This window comes from Hippopotamus amphibius, chromosome 8 (genome assembly GCF_030028045.1).
Source record: "Hippopotamus amphibius kiboko isolate mHipAmp2 chromosome 8, mHipAmp2.hap2, whole genome shotgun sequence".
Taxonomy (NCBI): Eukaryota; Metazoa; Chordata; class Mammalia; order Artiodactyla; family Hippopotamidae; genus Hippopotamus; species Hippopotamus amphibius.
Window position 1 is genome coordinate 115,568,917 of NC_080193.1, and position 21,000 is coordinate 115,589,916.

At 33.3% G+C, this 21,000-nt stretch overlaps 1 protein-coding gene across 4 annotated transcripts in view; it reads left to right on the top strand.

The window, feature by feature from the left end:
* CALCRL (calcitonin receptor like receptor) overlaps positions 1 to 21,000 on the top strand; it is a 109,056-nt gene that overhangs the window by 78,557 nt on the left and 9,499 nt on the right. For all 4 annotated transcript variants that reach the window (XM_057746673.1, XM_057746674.1, XM_057746676.1 and 1 more), the window contains 4 exons: positions 11,863 to 11,989; positions 14,838 to 14,991; positions 16,311 to 16,371; positions 16,455 to 16,521. In XM_057746673.1, the coding sequence (XP_057602656.1) occupies positions 11,863 to 11,989; positions 14,838 to 14,991; positions 16,311 to 16,371; positions 16,455 to 16,521 (409 nt within the window). The remainder of the gene's footprint in view (positions 1 to 11,862; positions 11,990 to 14,837; positions 14,992 to 16,310; positions 16,372 to 16,454; positions 16,522 to 21,000) is intronic.

Here is a 21,000-nt window from a genome sequence, read left to right on the forward strand (position 1 = left end):
TCCAAAGCAGTTTTTCTTCCAGAGTGACCCATCTTTACAAATAACACCACCAGAAATCTAGTTGCATAACCCATAAATTTAGGAGCAATCTTTGATACCTCCTCAATTTTCCTCCCTATCATTCTCTCCTCATACCCTGTGGATAAAATCTCCTAACAGCCTTCCAATCTATCCAATTTGTTTCATCTTTTCTGCCACCACCACCAACCTAGTCTTATCTAGCCTCAGTAAGTCCACTTTCACTACCTTCATTCAATTCTAAACAATGTAGCCAGAATATTTTCAAAGATTTATGTTAAATATAGATCTGATTTTATCATCCCTTGTTTTAAAAATTTTAGACTTCCTATTGTAATTTATATAAAATCAAAGTCATTAATGTATCCTATAATTGAATATTCTGTCCATTCTCTTCCTTGTTCCTCTAGTCTAGCTAAATGTATTTATCTTTCAGATCTAAACTTTAGCATCATTTCCTCAGTGAAATCTCTGTGATTTTTTTATTGTAGTATTTTTGAAACTACAAGTAGTTTGTGCTAAATTTTTGATTACCATTTAGAAGCCCACTATCTCTGCAGATTTAATACTAATACAGCTGAGACACTTCAGATTAAAGGATCTTTTTATTTTGCATGTAATAAGCCAAAATATTCCGTCGTTAAATTTCTGAAGGACACAAAGTTGTGTAGCAATTATATTGCATGCCAAAATCAGTAGTTAAAAAGAGAACAAGGGTGTCCTAGAATTCCAAGCCCTATAGCTCCAATCAAGTATGAATTTTAAGGATATAAATAAAGTTCTGAGCTAATTCAATAAAACCAAATGCAAAATTAACAGTTTCTTTATAAAAGAGCCACGATTTAACTGAGCAGATGCTTGCTGTGGACTAAGGAGGCTATAGTGGGACTGCCAAGTGAAAACAATATTGCAAGTGAGACTATACATAAATGCAAAGTATCGAGTTTCAGATCTGTAATTAGACCAGTCATTTACTCTGTCCACTATGGACTGACTTTGTAAGAGGAAAAGAGGATGTCATAAGAAATGACTTATCAGGACAGTGAGGAAATTGAAGAAAATAATATCTGCTGATCAGGAAGTCAAGGTACCAACAATGTTAGGCTAAATGACAAAATAACCAGGGAACAACAGATGACTTCAATAATCCAAAGGCTAAAAATGGGAATAGAGTTTGTATAATAACATAGAGAGAAAAAATAGTTGGCTCAATTTAAAAAAATAAAAAATTCTAATAGCTAAACAAAATAGACTGAACGATGGACAAACTGTTCACTTTGACCAATTGGTCAAAATAGTTGACTTTCCTGTCACCCAAGATTTTCAGATATTAGATGTCAACGTATCAGGAATTTTGAAATAGGTGATTTCTATACTGGGTTCATAGCTGCACCTAATGATCTTTACTGCTACTTCCAAGCCCAAGTCTATAATTTAGGAAAGAAGACTAGAATGAAAGAGTTAATTTTTTAGAACAAAATATATAATTTCAATATCAGGAAAGTTAGCATTTGTGAAAGTATTTTGTAGGCTGAAAGCAACCTACACAAAGTATATTTATTATTGACTAGGAATTAAAAGAAAATCTAGTTCAATATTTTTGTATCTGTATTTACATAATTATGTTAAAAAAGCAAATGCTATTCAACCAATACTCACAGGTATTTTTAAATTGAAGTCTTAAAATTTTAAACTTCAGAATTAATTTATTTTCTCCATAGAAAAACACTTTTTAAAAAACTGAAATTGTGTATATACATGCAAATTACTTTAGCTTTAAAGATACAATCTGTAGACTTTTCTCATTTTAAAAGAGAGGCTAAAAACTTCATGTTGCCCCACTGTCTTTATGTTCAACATATTAATGGCCTTTTTTTTTAATTCAGAAAAAAGAGCAGGTTTTCTTTTTTTTTAATCAAGAATACTATATGCAACATATATATTATTGCATACAATATTCTTGATATATATACATGCTAATTTCTAAAAATTTCCATGCTTTAAAAAAAGATTCGTGGCGTGCTACATAGACAAAACCTACAAAAGCAAATAATATCTTGCCAATATATGGAATTTGGTTCTTTGCCTCTACATAAAAGAAAAATTAAGGTTTTCAACTAATTGCATTGCTTATTTTTAGAGTTTATCCTGAAACTACAATTAACTATTCATTTTCTATAGTGAACTAAAAAAAATCTTTAAAGGTGAGTTAGCATGATAGATATATGCTTGATTTCAGGCATAAGTTAATTTTAATGGATAGAGTAATACAGTAATTAAAAACATGGGATATATGCAAATCTTGCCTTCACTATTTACTAATAGTATGGACTTATCCTGATTTCTGTTTTTCAGTTAGCCTGTTTCTTTATAATGAGCCATAACATTGGTTAAAATACTGGGCAGAGAAGATTCACATAGTACCTGGCATGTAGTGATCTTTCAATAAATGGTAAAAGGTACTGATTTTGTCATTAGACAATATCAATCATATAGGCACACAGACTATACTCACTTAGTCATCTAACATTACCCTTATATAAATAGTAATACATACGTATGCATTATTAAGTGGAGCATCTCATTTGGAAAACACTGTCTATTGTTGGCATAGTTATCACTCTTGCTATTTCTTATTAGTCCATTAAAAAGATTTTATATCAATATTTAGCCCTGATAGGGATAGTTTAACAGCAGGCTCTTTAAAAGCATAATTAAAGAACTCAATTTCTAGTTTTATGTGGACCACATTTGTAAAGATATTGTTATAACATTCACATAGAAAAATAAGTATACAATTGCATGAAAAATTTTATAAACCAAATTAATAGTATAATTATATCAGAAAAAATTGTGGTTAAGTAATTTAGTCAAAGATAATAAAACTTTTTTTAATGCCCACAAGATACCACATAACTTATTCAGTACTTGAATTGTATTAAAGAATTTGTAGTCTTTGATTTTAAGGCACTTTTAATATATACTCCCCAGAACTATCTACTAAAATAGGAAAAGCCACTATCAACCCAAAACAATTATCTGCTAAAACAGGAAATAATGGAAAGAACATCACAGTTAGCTCCATGAGAGCAGGAATCATCACTGCTTTGTTTCTTTATACATTCCAGAGCTTAGTACATAACCTTGTGCATAGTAGGCACTTTAATACATTTTCAAAGAATGAAGACATGAACTGACTTGGAAACATTCTAGGACAGACTTTCCCATGACTTATCTGTGGCCTTGGACAAGTCCCTTGAGTTTGGCCTCCATCAACAAAGAAAGACATTAGACTAAGACGCTTTACAATTCTAACCAGTAGAAGCATCTGTGTAAAATAATATAGGATACCCTGCAGCTAGATCCAAAGAAGACCAAGGCCATCTCAAAAAATGCTTAACTGAATGGTTAATGAAGCCTGTTCATACAGTCAGGAACAATAGAAATCTTAGCTTTCTTCCAGCTAACCTGGAAACAATTCCTAGGAGAACTGATGTTTCACATAAAATCATTGTGTGTACAAAAATCTATCAATATCTCCTTTCTGCTTCTGAACCCAGTTCCTCACACTGCAGTCATTCTTGCTTAGTCTAGGGTAGAGGCAACTTTTTTTTTTCATTTGTTAATTGAGGGTCACTGATCCACCCTAATAAAAAGACCGTACAAAAAGTTGATTTAGGGTACTGTTTGTTATTTTTTATTTAGAGAAAAGAAAAGTCTACTACTTATCCATGCTTTAAATTAGAAACAGAGAACATGAAACACTATTTACCAGATATACTTCAGTTTTATATTAGAGCCAATTTAAGGAAAGAGTCAGAGTGGGAGATAAAAAGAAAGGGAACAGAAAGGGAGGGGAAGAGAGAGAGACAGAACTTTGGGATTTGCCAAGCCCTGAGAGGCAATGACTCTTACTCATAATGATCCTTGGAAAAACAAAGCAGAACCCTTTAGATAAAAAAAATAAATAAGCTTTACCAGAATTAGTTATAAATTATATTTTAATTACTGTTTAAAATCTGAGAGCATAGCAAATCTTGCTCTTACTTTGAACCCAGACAAAGGGCTCCATCTTCTTGCACATAGAAGAGCACATGTAACTTGCATGGGGAAAAAGGTAGTTCTTTTTTTTTTAACCATCTTAATTTTGCTGACATTTTAAACAGTAATTCTAAATAATTTTAAGACAAGTTGCATATTTGCAACTATATGGACAATGATATCATTTCTCAGTAGTCCTGAATAAAATTCAGAAAGAAAATCTATTCAGTTGGTAGGCCAAAGCTTTCTCAACTTAATAAACTGATCCTTTAATGCTTATATTTCTGCTTTTCAGGACAAGTAAACCAAATTCTCACCTTTTTTAGATAATATATGAAAATATTCAATCAATATTGTGAACCTTTATCTCATTTCCAGTTTCTTCATATATATCTTGAATTAGAACAAGTATGATTTTCTTCTTTAAGCTATAATTATTCTCCTGAAAACTCTTCATAATTCAGTCTTTAAATTGGTTTTAAATAAAGCTAACTATTTAAAGAAATCCTGCATTGAAACAGAGAATAGTCTTTCTCTACAAATCATATTCTGATGTACCTGTTTTTGAAAATCAGAATTATCACTTAAATAAGTTGTTTAAAACCTGACAAGTGTGAGCTGTCAGAAGTTTGACAGTGGCTGAGCTCAGAAACAGTCACGTAATGGTCCTTGAATAATATACCTCTGAGTGCCTACCCAGGACCATCCTTGTTTTCTCCACTCTTGTGTTAAGAGTGTGTCCATTGTAAGTTTGTTGTGCACTATAGTTCTGATATACATTCTATTCTATTTTATGATTCCTAGGCTTCCTTCAGCTTAACATTGGATATTGTTAAATTAACTATAGTTTTTCATATAATGTTTTATTAAAGCATATTCATTGAGCCTATTTCCAAATTAATGCATTTAATCAATGTGCTTAAAAATCCTTCCCTCTCAAACGGAACATGATGAGAACTGAAAACATTCCTATTCAATAATGTGAGTCTTGGCTGGAAAGCTTTTTAAATATGTCCACTGTAATTATATAATAAAAGCATTCCATCTCCACATTAGAGTATCAGATTTAAATAAGGACAAATTGGTGCAAGAAGTAATGGATTTACTCTAACAAAAACCAGTTCCTCTATAATGTAATTGCTAGTACTGATTTGTGGAGAAGGGTCCCAAGCATGGAAATATAAAGTAAACAACTGAATTAAAGAATTTGGACTTATTTTAAAGAGTAAATTTATTATTTCAACTGTAACTAAATGTTAAAGATCACATATTTCTGTTGATTTTTTAAAAATATGCAACTTCTTTTAAGTATATTTATAAAGTATATTTAAACATAAGTACTATTTAAGCATAATTAAATTTTCATAGGAACAAAATGACAAATCATCTTAAGAATGCTAATGATCCACTGCTTGTTATAAAAACTATACAGTTATTTGAATGGATTGAAATTTTGTAAGTTGAAATACATAACATAAATAATATAACATCTTTCTTCCCAAATCATAATACGTTTTGCAATTCTGGTTTTCCACTCTTGCAGACATAGTTTATTTCCTAGACTGTAGCCATTGATATGACTGTATATGAGGAGAAAGCAAAGTAAACCCTCCCAACTACAGCATCTTTTTAGTAGTTAGGAAAAACAAAACCCAAGAATGACTGGATATTACATTGCTAACATTTGCTGATGGAACATTAAGATGTAACATAAGAGTATGAGCTGCAGAATTAAAAAGTCATTAAGTTATGCTCTTTGAATTTAATTTTCCTCATTTTAGTATGAAAAAAAAAAACAGTGTGGAGATTTGCCGTATGCTTTATTCACATTGTCTGTCCTTCATGCCCCTCAAAAATCTTAAGCTTTAACTTTTTTAAAAAAAGTTCCACACAGGACGCCTTCTCTGCTTGAAATGCTTTTCTCCCCTATCTTCTCCTGTTTCAACTCTATCTTGAGTATCCCCCTCACCGTGGCCGCCGTCTTTATCTATCTCCGCATCCTATTTTAACTTCTAAAAAGCACACAACACTATCCAGAATAACAGCACGTAATGTGTGTGTCTATTTACCCTCCACTATCCCATGAGTAACGTGAGATCGGGATCTTGCTCTGTATTGTTCACAACTGTTTCCCCAGGATCTAGAAACAGTGTACAATATATTATTATGCATCAAAAATAGTTATAAGTGACTAAATGAATATTAAAGGAGACCAAAGCCTTATTATTGATACTTTATTAAAAACTTAAACATTCAAATTCAAAAGATCACTTAGGATTGTGACCTGGAGCAACTTACCTCAATTTTATTAATGGATAATGATACTCCAGGGAGTTGTTAAATGAGATAATGAATGTAAAGTACTCTCTGTACCTGGGATATTGTTAAAGGCTCAATATTATGGTGTCTGCTATATTATTATGAATTTTATCTCTAAAAGGGTTGTTTCTTGGTTTTGGTTTTTGGTTTTTTGGTTTTGTTTTTTGTTTTGTTTTGTTTCTGAGTGGAAGAATCACAGGCATTCAGAAGGCCAGACTATTTCCTCTTTAGTTGTCTGCCCATTAGGAGACCAGGAAGCACACTTGTACTGGGGCAGCTCACACATGAGAGCAAACCATTTGGCCACATAAAATGAGCATGTCTGTTCCTTATGCAGTCTGCACTTATAGGTAATACTAAATGAGCAACTTTGAAATGCATGGGCAGCGGAGGAGGGAGCATGATGGGAAAAGAGCAGTCATTTCCTCTCTAGCAGGACTTGACTGAGCACCTTGGTTGAAACACTCTTGGACTGTTTCTAATCTAGCTGATGGATCACCAGTAGCCTCCAAAAGAGAGCTAATGCTAGAGGTTATGTCCACTTTGTGTCACACATAACCAGGTGATTCCATCAACTCAAAGTTCCATTCCCAGTAGACAAAAGATAGCCATACTGCTTATCTTATTCTTTTAGTACATTTATTGCTTTCTGCCTGTTGTTTTTGGCAGTGTTCCGGTTGGCACGGGCTTTGCTTTCGGATACATGGTTTGCGTTTTCTTGCGGAAAAAGCTGAGCACTTGGAAATTAAGTTAGATAAACTAGCATAAGGAAGCAGTACATTGTAGAGTGGGCTATTCTTTTATTGCTTGTATTTCCTCCCTCTATGACTAGTTTTGCTTAGGATTAGTACTGAGGAAAGTAGTTTGGAAATTTCTACCTCATGTCAAAACCAAGTGGGAAGCAAAGGCAAGTATTTTGTTCATACTGTGGCAGAACTTTGAATGCAGAGCAGTATAATACCTGGTGTCAGTATGATAAAGAAAGTGGTAATTTGCAGACAACTCTGGGAAGGATAAAATTCCTTGGGCAGATAATTTAGGTTGCTTTATCTATTGCCCTTCATCACATGGAAATTATCCTTCTGATGCTAAATTCTTGTGTTTTCTAACAATGTAGATGACATGTACCATTTCATTGCATTAATTAAAACATGGGCAGTTTTATATTACTCACACGAACCTTGATGCTATTTTATCATTTGTGAGAGAAAACCATTAGAGAATTCTATTAAAATTAGCCATATGAAAACTATGTTAAAACTAATAGTTAACTTAACTTGTAATGTTCACTATAGGTTAGATATTATTCAAAGCATTAGACATGATTTAACCCATTTAACCTTCCAGCCAATCCTATGAAATACTATTATTATCTCTATATTATTTCAGAAAAGATAACTAAAACTGAGGATTAGAGTTTTTAAATAACTTATCCAAAGTCAAACTTTCAGGAGGTGGCACAGTCCAGATTTAGTCTCAGGTCAGGTTTCAAAACCCACCCTGAACAACCTGTACTGACTTGATGCTACCTGCTTCTAATTGTTCCAAAAGAGAATTGAAAGGCATGGTTATATTACACATGAAGTGTAATGGTTTTGTTGACACACTTATGCCAACTGCCTCTATAGCTCTGCTTGTCAAAATTGCATATTGAAATAGTGTTCTAAAATAATTATATGTAGAGAATATGAAATGGAAATAATCCAGACACACAAACCACATTTTCTATTCTGTGGTTATGCTAGGATAATATTTAAAGAAAGCAGACAGAGATTTTTGTAAAACATTCTCTAAGCCTATAAAACAAGTTTTAAAATATTTTGAGTACAATAATCACATTAAAAAATTTAGGATAGGTTAAATTGGTTGCAGGTTAGCATTTGAAGAAATACCCAAATATTTTAGTATTTCATTTAAGTAAACCAGTGTGTTTATCAAGTACATATTTTGGTTTTCATTTTCAAGTTGATTTTATTTGTCCTAATGTACTTATATGTATTAATGAATATGTTTAAAAGGAAACAATACACATCACTAGAAAAATCTGAACCATTTTTACCACTAGACATTAATAGAAACCATGTCAGATAGCATTTGTCTACATTTAAGTTGCACAGAACCTGGAGGAAGAAATAGAAGAAACCAAAGCTATAGGCTAGTATTGTAGATAGTAGGACATATTTTGCACAATACAAAGTGAAATAATTTGTCAATGGTTCAGTATATTACAACAATATAGACAGCTAAATGGGATATCGGGGTTTCTAAAGCAGAAGTATATGGTTTGAGTTATATATGGTAGATTATCTATATTGACCATATTATTTGGATAATTTTGTAATACACTCAAAATAAGCTTCATGTGTCTATTGAATGATTTCATGTATCCTCTTAAATATTTGTTTGGTTTTGATATCCAATAATTCATTTACAATAGAACTTCATTCTATCATTTCAAAATTTTGCCCATAATATGGTGGGTTTGGGTCTAAAAGAGGGAAATGAGGTATATTCTTTTATTACATAGTAAGAGAATAAGAAACAATTTTTTGGTGACTATACTCACAATAATTACATCTTTAGAAGAGAATAGATACCAGCAGCTCATTTTTTTAAATTAATTAATTTACTTTATTTATTATTTTTGGTTGCATCAGGTCTTCGTTGCTGCATGTGGGCTTTCTCTAGTTGTGGAGAGTGGGGGCTGCTCTTCGTTGTGGGCTTCTCATTGCTGTGGCTTCTCTTGTTGTGGAGCAGGGGCTCTAGGCAGGCGGGCTTCAGCAGGTGGGGCATGTGGGCTCAGTAGTTGTGGCTCACAGGCTTAGTTGCTCCGTGGCATGTGGGATCTTCCCGGACCGGGGATCGAACCCGTGTCCCCTGCATTGGCAGGCTGATTCTTAACCACTGCACCACCAGGGAAGTCCAGCAGCTCATTTTTAAGTCTTTAACTTTCAGGCCAGATTGAGGTGGGAGCAGAGTCATTAGAAAAGAGGGAATTCTCAGATGAACAGAGGTACAGACTATCATAAAGAAGAGTAGGAAGTTTAAACGAACACAAGGAAAATGAACTTGTTTTTCAACTAATTACAGTTGGGATTTAATTTTACTTATTTTCAAGCATTTCACATGTGAATATTATAAATATCAACATTTATAATATAAATGCTGTTTGTTTTATGTTCCTCAGCTCATATCTTTCCGTTGTTACTTCTATCCTGAATTGCTATTTTGAAAGCCTTCCTCAGTGTTTGTTTTCCTTCATTCCAATTTGCTCTTTACAAATATTTCTGACTTGCTGTCTAAGCAAATCCTTCCAGTCTTTTGGTCATAAGTTGAAAACTATGAAATTTTGTTTATATAGGTATGTCTTAACCAATGGACCTGGATATAAATGTGTTCAGCAGAAAAGGGCAAAACAACGCAGTTAAGAAAACCATCTTATTTTTTTTTCCCATGATGGTCGCTGAGTTATCTAAATTCTGTTACTAAAAAAGGGCACGGGTGTTTTATATTTGCATGGGTAAGCAGTTTCTCCCTAAACAATAGTGGGCACCCTATAGACACAGGGTAAGCTCAAGACAGGCATTTTAAAATAAGACCATGTGGACACATTCTATGTGTTCATAATTTTCAACACAGAAGAGTGATCAATTACAAGAAATGAACTACACATAATATGTATAAATGACTTGAAAGTATTTCTTAGACAGCTCTTCATAGTCATTAATTCTCTTCACTCTCAGTGAACACAAGGCACTTGTGTCACCGCTGTGGCATTGTATCAACAATAGAGCCATCTTTGCCTTCAATGTTGCCTTCACTTAAATAGCAGGACTCATGCTACTCCTTTATTCAAAAACTTTCAAAGATTCTCTTCTATAGAGTATCACTTTTATACTGTTCATTGATCCCTGCCTGCTTCTCACCACTGTCATGTACTGCAAAGGCAAGTCAAAGTAAAGACTCTTTAATACGAAAATACTCGCAGCCCTAAGCTGTTTCTATTTGGATGGACTCCAGCTGGACTTCACAATTATTGTTATATGACTATCTCACACACAGTGACTGATCTGAGGGCTGTCTTGTTCATGAAGCCTTTCAAAGAAGTTTCCCTGATAACACACTTCTGTGAGAGGCATATATTGAAATTCTATAACTTTTGATTTGGATTGGATTCACTCTCAGATCCTTTGAAATAGTAGAGCTACATATAGGATCACAGACCTATAGCTGCAAGAAATTTCATAGACAATATAGCCTAAACTTTGCCTTTTAAAATATACAAAACCTTGGCATCCCAGCCTAACTATAATATCCTGGGCACATAGTCTATTTAGAATAAGGTTTATGTAGTGGTAAAACTAGGTTAAAATCTCCTTAAAGTTTCCAAAGTAGCAGTCATTGGTTTGAGTTACAGAGGATAGATTATCTAGGTTGACCATATTAATTGCATAATTGTGTAAAACTCAAAATTTGCTTTTAAATCTTTGTAATGAAATGATTCCTCGTGTCTTCCTACATATATATGCTTTGTTTTGCTATTAAATATTCAATTTCAAATGGATTCCTTTCTATTATTTTAAAACCTTACCCATAGTAAGCCCTTGAGTAATGTTTCATAAAAGAGGTAGTACTTGAGTTGGTCTTTGATCATAGATAAGGCAGTCATATACAGTCTTGTAGAGCAGATGTGGATTCAACATGAAGAGCAGCATTACTTGTCATTAATGACATCTGCTCCTGAAATCTATTTCTATATGAACTCCATTTAGCCAGTTTTTTTATTTTGTTTTACACATAAGGACCTTCCGTAAAAGGAGGTAATATTTTTATATCTTATGTATGGCTGGGCCAACTGAAAAAAAATTCAGTAAAGCTGAGCAAACCTTATTGGTTGCTGAATCTATACTTTTATCATTTCTTCTAAATACAGTGTTATTTTTCTTATGATTGGTCTACATAATCACCACTACCACACAGGAGCTATATAAACAGAACAACCGTAAATAACCATAAACAGGCTATATAAATAGAACAGCTTATATGAAATAATGAAAAGAGCATTATCAATGTGAGAATCTGATGATAAATCCAAATTTTTCAAATTAATTAGCTGCATGATTTTTTGATCAATTATCTATCTTCACTGAATTTCAATTTCTACATCTTCAGAATGAATTAGAGTATTAATCATGATGAGAGATTAAGGGAAGAAATTTATGTAGAGGCCTTGTACAGACAAATTTCCTGTCCTTATATATGTCTACCTGCACTGAAGCAGCTCATGTGTCTCTATGCTTTAAGGAATGTTAGGTTTTCCCTAATTAAGATTTATCATAAGTGAATATTGGGGAGAAAAAATAATTCTTCCAAATTTGGATCAGCTGCTATGTATTGTGAATCTATCTTATTTGAATCATTATTAATACAAAATATGGAAACATTTTATGATGTCAACACACTTTGGTTTTTCTTGCCTTTCAGGAGCCTAAGTTGCCAAAGGATTACCTTGCACAAAAATTTATTCTTCTCTTTTGTTTGTAACTCTATTGTAACAATGATTCATCTCACTGCAGTGGCCAACAACCCGGCCTTAGTGGCCACGAATCCCGTAAGTAAAATGAGGTTTAGGTTCAAGGGGTTAGTGGGGAAGAAACAGGAGAGGTGGGGGTGGGGATAGATACATGTATACGGATGTTATTAAGTACTAATATATGTATATTTTATGTCTGACGTGTAAAGAGTATGTATATGTAGCTATATTCCAATTTAGAAAGGTAAATATATCTTAAATTCCCCAAGTTGTAAATAACGAATAGCAAAAGGAAGAATACTTTCTTTGTTTCAGTTATCTGTATATGTTACATGTCTTCACCTCATTTTATGGTTAGAGTCTTGCTGCTGGTAGGACATAACATTTACTCAGTCAAGTTTTAAAAAATCTAAGCGATTCACTCTGTGTACTTAAAAAAAAGACAGCACATGAAAATGGAAAACAATTTAAATTATATGTTTGGTATCAGGCTTACTTTAAAGAGTTAATAAAACCAGGGGGAAAATGAATTATACCTATATAATGTTAAACTTTATCAACATAAAATTTTTAAAGTGCTCTACCAGATCCTAATTGTCTCAGCAAACATTCATAAATTATTCTCTTACAATCCCTTTGGAAACACAGGTTTTAGGATAAATATCCAAAGACACACAAAAACAAGCACAGATACGATCACAATATAAAAGCTATATTTTAAAAACATAACCTAACATTTACTTATACAAATGTATATATTTTATGCAAGCTATATATGTATGTAAGCTATATTTAAATTAAAATACCTGCATAAATAGTAATCATATATTCAAGTTTTTTTAATTGCCTGCTTTTGTAGTATTTGTAGTATCTATACTACAGTTTTGGATGTAGATTTGGGGAAGGGTGTGTATATATGTATATATAAAGTAGTTTTTTAAAGATTAAGTTATCTAGTTACTAAAATCAGGGAAGGGAAGGACTTGTCACTTAATTGGTCACTAAACAATACTCTCATATGTGTTTTATGTATGTTTTTATGGTAATTTCCAAAATTCTAAAATTCCCTTCATTGTTTCATGTGTGCATCCGGATTGCTTAATCTTGTATGTGTTCTACTCTAAAGTCACTGGGTGAGGAAACACTGGGGTATAATTAGCAATATAAAAAACTGGCGAATATCCTGCCATTTTAGAGTGCATTTTTCTAGAGCAAGGAGATTTGGAGTTTTGTCACAAAGCTTCAGAGAAAGAGACTCTAAATCTTACATGTATATACAAGGATATTCTGTTTAACACACCAATTGCAAAATGTAATATAGTTACTTTTAATATATTCTTGGAAAATTTATTGTCTGTTTATATCATCAATGCCATCATAAAAATATTTTTCTAAAGCATGCTTTAAGTTCTTTTTATCGTAATAGTTTATAGATTAGTTTTTAAATGAAATCAGGAGTTGGAAGCCCAATTAGATCTGTGTAGTATCTAAAAATTATACAGATGAAATTTGGAAGCTGAAGCCTATCATTTCTATATAATATGTAGTTAAATAACTCAGCTTTATTTTTGAGAGAACTTTTTCATATAATGTGTTTGACATTAATGTACAATATTTAAAATTTAATATTATGCATTAGGCAGATGTATTTAATAAAAGAATAGTTTTATAAATATCCTCAGTCAGAAGGCATTATGTATGGTCGAGAAAAAATTGTGTTCAGGGTATAGCTTTGATTGATGTTGTATGAATAAGAGAAAATCATTTAACTTCTCCAGTACTCAGTTTTTTACCTATAAAATAGGTGACTGGTGATAAATCATGCCTCACAGAATTATTTTAGGAATTACTGAGAACAATACATATTAAAATATTTTTAAGCTAACTCATTTATTACTACTATTCTATAATACAATATTTATTTTCTAGTGCATTTAATTTCCAGTTTTCCTCCTAGTGAAAAAGATATTTATTTCAAAAACAATGATAATATTTGATTTCCAGTCTGGAAACTGGAGCTAATGGGAGTAATTGACCATGTACGTCTGGGAGAGCTTTAAATTTACTACCCTTGTTAAGGGAGTAAACTATATCTCCTACTCCTTTGTGTTTTCTTTACCCGATATTTAAACCTCCCTCTTCCTGTCTCTTTAAGAGTAAAAAAAAGAAAATGGAGACCTCAGGAAAAGAGGAAGTAAAACAGTAACTTTTTCTTCTTTTTACCTACATGAAACCCTCCAACCCCATATTTAAATAAAACAAAGAATGGTCTCATTAGATTATTATTTAAGAAGTATCTGCACTGGTCGCATACAGCATATTAGACTTCCTACGTATTTGGCACTTTTCATGAATTGCTTTTAAAATTATTAAGATAATTATTAAGACTTTTCCAGCAGAATGCAACAATCAAGGAGTTCACGACAAAGTTAAAATAGATGTAAATTCATTCATGTGCGAAACTTTTATACTTGTAATTACAAAGTAACTAAAATAATATTAAGAAAATATACACCTACTAAATGTAGTAAATTTGGAATTTACACATTTCCTGGGAGATGTATGATTATAAATCTCTGAAGTCAGTGGCTAAATACTTTAGAGGCACCATTAGATGGGGATGGAGACTGGCTTTTATAAATCTGAATCATTAGTGGGAAGAATTTTGTGTAGAGGAGAGAAAATTCTGTATTTCTGTGCAACTAAGCTAAACTAAAATATTCCTTTACATGTACATTTATAAACAACTAAATATTGATTGCTTTCTGGGACTTCACTGGCAGTCCAGTGGTTAGGAATCCGCCCTTCCACTGCCAGGGCCTGGGTTCATTCCCTGGTTGGGGATCTAAGGGCCCCCAAGCCGCAAGGCATGGCCAAAATATATATTTAATTTATTTATAGATTGCTTTCTTTTTTTTCCTCATAGGTTAGTTGTAAAGTGTTCCAGTTCATTCATCTTTACCTGATGGGCTGTAACTACTTTTGGATGCTTTGTGAAGGCATTTACCTACACACACTTATTGTGGTGGCTGTGTTTGCCGAGAAGCAGCACTTGATGTGGTATTATTTTCTTGGCTGGGGTAAGTGCCATCATGCATATCTACTGACTCATCTTTTAAGAAAGCTTTTGGAGGATGCAGAGTTCCTTTGTAATAAAAATAGACTTATTATTAATCATTTTTTACACAATATCAAGTGATTAACCTTTGCTTATTGCTGTAAATTAAAGTACCACTGACTCACTGTTTTCAGTAACCACAGGTCAATTATTAATACAATTTTTTTCTATCTGATATTCCAGTGTATATTTTGGCTGAATATGTAGTGACTAAAACAATAGAATTAGAATCATAAATTAGGGATCTATTCTGAATCTCCTTTTTCCTCATGTATAAAATGAGGGCTTTGGGCTTAACCAGCTTTGAAGTTCCATTCTAAAAATGCTTGTTTAAAAAAAATATTATTTTATTTTGAATAGAGGGATCAGTAATTGAATAAAGACAGCCAAAAAAAAAAATCTGCTTTTTCCACACAATCTCCTGACATGGTATTATTCACAAAGCAAAAAATAATACACTTCTAGCATATTTTTTAAAAAACCAGAATAATGCAAAACATAAAATGCTGAAAATGAATTCAATAGGACAGTTTCCAGAAACATAACTGAAATTATACTTGCACATCTGTCTATCCATCTATCTACCTATTTATCCACTCAGATAATACATGTAGATATATAGAGGTATGTATACACACACACCCCATCTTTGTATTTTTTTACTGAAATATTGTTCCTATTGGCTGTTTGATATTATTGATAATAAAAATGTCAGATATATGTTTGCTGAGTCCAAGTTTTGCTCAATTATATGTGTGTATATATTGAGGCTGTTAGCACATTCATTTTACATTTGAAAAATCTGACTTAGAATGCTAAGAACATGCAAAATTTCTGAAATATAAACCAACTTTCTTCCTTCTCTTCTTCTTCACATAGTCTGTCTCAACTTCTTCCCACATATACAAATATCTACATCTACGATTATCTACAAAATATTGGCCAATTCCATCTTACAGAAAATATGTGGACGCTGAATGTCTTCTAAACTTTTAAGCATAGGCAGCACACTTATAGACTTAGGCCCTGGAGTCCACTGATTCGAAATGACTCATGTTAGAAGAAACTGTACACACACATACACACAAACCTGAAAATATAGATACCTAATACTTTACCATATTTACTGTTTGACTAGACAGATAATATTTACTTAATAAGCATATAGTGACCAGTTATTTTTGCTCCTAGATTATCTCTGAGTTTCATATTTCATGATGTGTTTTAGGAATTCCATCTATAGAGAAAGCTGCCTATTTTCTTTTTGTTTGGTATTTACAGGATTTCCATTGATTCCCGCCTGTATACATGCTGTTGCCAGAAGCTTATATTACAATGACAAGTAAGAAAATCTCTTTTTTTGATTTCAATTGGAAGTAATTACAATGAAAATCTTCAACATAATTTCCCTGCTTTTTCCCCTAGCTGCTGGATCAGTTCTGTTACCAACCTCCTCTACATTATCCATGGCCCAATTTGTGCTGCTTTATTGGTATGTAATTAAAATGATCCTTTTTTCATCATTGTTCATATTTCAACTTTATTTCCTGAAACATCTGGCCTATGGTATCCTTCAGGATCTCAGTGGACATAGATGGCATACTCACAGTGTTTGATTAAAGAGGGTTTAATGAAGAGGAAAAAGAAATACTCAGACTTCTCTCTCTTCCCATGCTCTGATCTCTTGGTTCCTCCCATTGGTCAAATGCAGCAAATGCCAACGGCAAGAAAGCCTTGTAATGATACAGTCCTCAGAGCTGCCTCAGAGCCTCCTGGGGCACAGAGCAGAGCTGAGCAGAGAAGGGCAAAGGATGGATCTAGTGAGTAGGCATGGCAAACAGGAAAAACCCACACACCTCTGATGGTAATAAAACTAATATTCCCATAAAGAAAAGACTTTAATTTGGAAAAAGAAAGTCTTACTTACACTGTTGTTTTACCATGTTAATGATCAGCACTTATTCCAAGCGCACCAGCTGGACATTTTTAAGTGTGGTTGCAGGGAAACAGAAGTCAGATTCAGTGCTTTTATTACATTGTTTCAATGGGGAAATAAATTAATCTAAACTAGCATGCTTTCTCTCATAGAGCTTTAGAGACCAGAATGCAATTACAGTCTTTAAGGCTGTAATTACAGCTCATATTTAATTATATATAAAAAGATGAAGGTGGCATGTTTCTCAGTCAAAATTCAAAGCTTCCTAACCCTTGTTTTCAGATTCTTATGTTTTTTTTAGAGAAATATTCTATTATTTTACTATATTTGCTAGCTGCAATTTAGTATGTGGCTATGTTAGAACACTGTTCAAGCCATTCTCAGGTGTATCATTGTTATTTTCAAAAGAGTGTCATAATTAAGAGGGTAAATTCTACAAGCTGATTGCCTGGGTTTGAATTCTTCTTTTGCCTCTTACTTGCTGTGTGACCTTATGCAATTAAACTAATCACTCTGGTCCTCAAGTCCCTTATTTGCAAAATAGAGAATGTAATAACAGAGACTTTTTTTTTTTAACAAGAAATTGAATGAGTTAATACACAAAAAGTGCTTAGCCTGGCATGTATAAAGCATGGAGCAAGTGTCAAATTTCTGGTCTGTGCTTGGCTACACAAGACAGCCAGTTCAAAAAATCAAGACATGGAATTTATTTTACCTCAAGGAAATTTTAATGTACCTTAATGCAGACTCCATGAAAATTTCAGAGGCAGAAGCATTTTCTTCCCTTGCTACCTGCACATACTAGGAACATGTATAACACACTGTTTAAGCAGTATCCTGAGAAGTCCTAGCTTTGTATTCTTGGAAAGAACCGGCATTGAAACCTAGCTCTACTATTGCTGGTTGTGTATCTTAGGGCAAATTCTGTTTTGTTTTGTTTTGAGCCTCTTTATGCCTTTGTTTTCTTATCTATGACTATGCAATAATAAGAATAAATACCTCGCAGGGTGTCCTAAGAATTAAATGAAATGTATCCTGTTAAGCAATTAACACAGCACCTAGAATATAATAAACTCTCAAAAAATGCTTTTAAAAGATTCTTCACTTGTAATTTCTACATGATACCGTGATTCTGCTTTAAGGAAAATACAAAGAAATTAAGATTATTTTGGGGGGCCATTCAGGAGCTTACAGAACAAATACAAGGCAAAATATAAGAGATCTGACTCGAGAGAGGGGTGTGTGATTCAAACTCCTAAATCAGAGAGGTTCAGGAAATAAGTAAAAGCACCTAACAAATGAAAAATGTGACAGCAATTAATGCAATTCTTGGAAGAGCTTGTCCACAACAACTTTGGGAAGGAAGAGTAGACTGTGCAGTTTGGATAAAATGTCACATAGGAATATAACCCATCAAGCTGCTCAGTAAGAAAGGAAGTGAAAATCCACATTATTTGCATAAAGCTTTTTCCATTTTTCTGGCCTAACAAAATAGTAGGAGCCTATTTTTCTACCAGGATAAAATGTTCTGTCCTTATTTAAGCTCTAGGTCTCCTCACTGGTCCTGGCCAATTCCAAGGTCTTGGGAGGAGCTCTAGCAATTGTTTTTATGGTCACATGTTTTTGTACGATTTTTATAAATAAGATATTTTAACCACAATCAGTTTCTTTCCACTCAGACTTCCTCTGTGCCATTTCCCCTTGAGCAGGGTGGTATTGGAGTGTGTACAGCACTTTTGAGATCTTGCTAAGGGGAAGTTGAGAGGGGATACATTTAATTTGTGTTTAGTGAGAGATGTTTAGTTCACTTCAGTGCATAGTTAAATGATTCCTGGCTAATAGGGGAATGGCTTCCAGGAATCCTGAAATCCAGGAATACTGCCCCTGGGCTGATTCACAGGGCTTCCTGCCAAGACCCTAGGTGGTATCATGATGTGAAAATGTCCTGTTGTACCTACCATCTATGTGAGTTTTCTGAGTGTTGGAGTAAAAACAAGTTTCTTCTCTTTTCTTTACCTAGTTTTTCTCTAACGTAGATGAGATTTAGATATAATTCATCTGAAATTCACAATTCTTGTTCTATTTGTATTTATAATAAATGGAATTATTTGCAGAAAATAAAGCAGGATGACTTTCTAGTTTCTAGTTTCACATTTTATTTTTTTTATAAATGTATTTATTGATTGTCTGCATTGGTTGTTTGTTGCTGCACACAGGCTTTCTCTATTTGCGGTGAGCAGAGGGCTACTCTTCATAGTGATGTGTGAGCTCCTCATTGCAGTGGCTTCTCTTGTTGTGCAGCTCTAGGCGGATGGGCTTCCGTGGTTGCAGCACATAGGCTCAAGAGTTGTGGCTCACAGGCTGTAGAGCGCAGGCTCAATAGTTGTGGTGCACGGACTTAGTTGCTCCCCTGCATGTGGCATCTTCTTGAAGCAGGGATTGAACCCGTGTTCCCTGCATTGGCAGGCAGATTCTTAACCATTGCACCACCTAGAAAGTCCCTAGTTTCACATTTCAAATCCGACTTGCCATTTTGGAGAAGCACTTTGCATTTAGAAATTTTCATATAATGGGCATTTAAATTGCAACATTTATACTAATTTTTATAATTTATAATTTTTGCATATTAGTATATAAAATATTCTAAATTCTAAGTTTATAGGCAGATAAAATGGCATTATTACTCTTCTTCTATGAGCTGGTAGTAATTTCCACTTAGTCAAAACTTTTAAAACGGCAATGAATACTTAGGAAGGAAATACAGTAGGAGGGTAGAATAACAGCTGATGTGTTGATTCATCATATTTCATTCTTACACCTGTTGAAATGGCTTATTCTGCTTTTGTCTTTAGCAGAGACATTCCTGTGTCTGTAACCATGTTACTTTTCATAGATGTGTTTCCATCAGGATTATAGTTAGCTGTTTATTTTTGAAGCATATGTTCCATTGAATTCTTTAAAAGAATAGTAGTAGAATATTTTTAGGCCCAGTTATTTTCATAACACATGCCTTGAATCAGCAAATGTATGTTATTTGTTCATTGCTTTCTGTATTAAACATGATACTACCAGTATTTTTCCAATCAAGGTATGTGGATATAAATTGCATATTAGTATGCAGTTTGAAATTTTTAGATTATTAAACAAAGCACAGGTGCTAGAAGTCAGGGTGAGAAAAAAGGAAAGAGAACAGCATGGTAGAATAAGAGCCCAAAGGGACTTTTCTGGGGCTAGTGTCCATAATTCTATGGAAGGCATAAGCAACGGGCATAGAGGAAAAAGATAAAAGTAACAAATATTGACATGGGTGAAGATAAGAAAGAGAGAATACAGTATTCCGGAAGAGAGAGAGAAAATGCATTTCAGGAGAACTCTGTTCATTTCCTGAACACTGTACTTGTAAAGTTTCATGTCTCCCTTTCAAAGAGAATGCTCTCTCTTGGGGAAAGTTGTTAACTCATAGTAAGTTTATAATTACAGAAAGTAATTGACAGAAGGCCCTGTTGGGTGCCAAATTTTTTTTAACTCTAGGATGATCTAGGTTGACTGTCAACTGGTTTAAGTGTGTGATTCAGCCTCCTCTTAAGGATAGAGAGGATTACAGTACTGTTACTGGGAATTGTGATGATTGTTGTTGCATAAAGACACACACACACAACACTCAGGAAGGATAAACCAAAAAGATGAAAATGGTTATTATGGTATAATACATATTTGGAAAGTGCCTACTGTGAACACTAATACAGAGTAGACACTTAAAATAATTAGCCTTTGTTACAAACAATTATTTCCTTTCTTTGAGCTGAAAATGTTCAAAAGCTTTGGTTTTTTTAATCAGAGCAAAATTCTAAAATGTTGCATAAGAAAATGAACTAAGCAAAACAATTAGATATTACTCAACTGAATGTGGTCCACAATAATTTTATTTTTTTTAAAACCCAAGTCCATTAAAATTGATGTATTTTTAAACTAATAAATCACAAGTCTAATATCCAAAGGAAACAAAAACACTATGTCAAAGAGATACCTGCACCT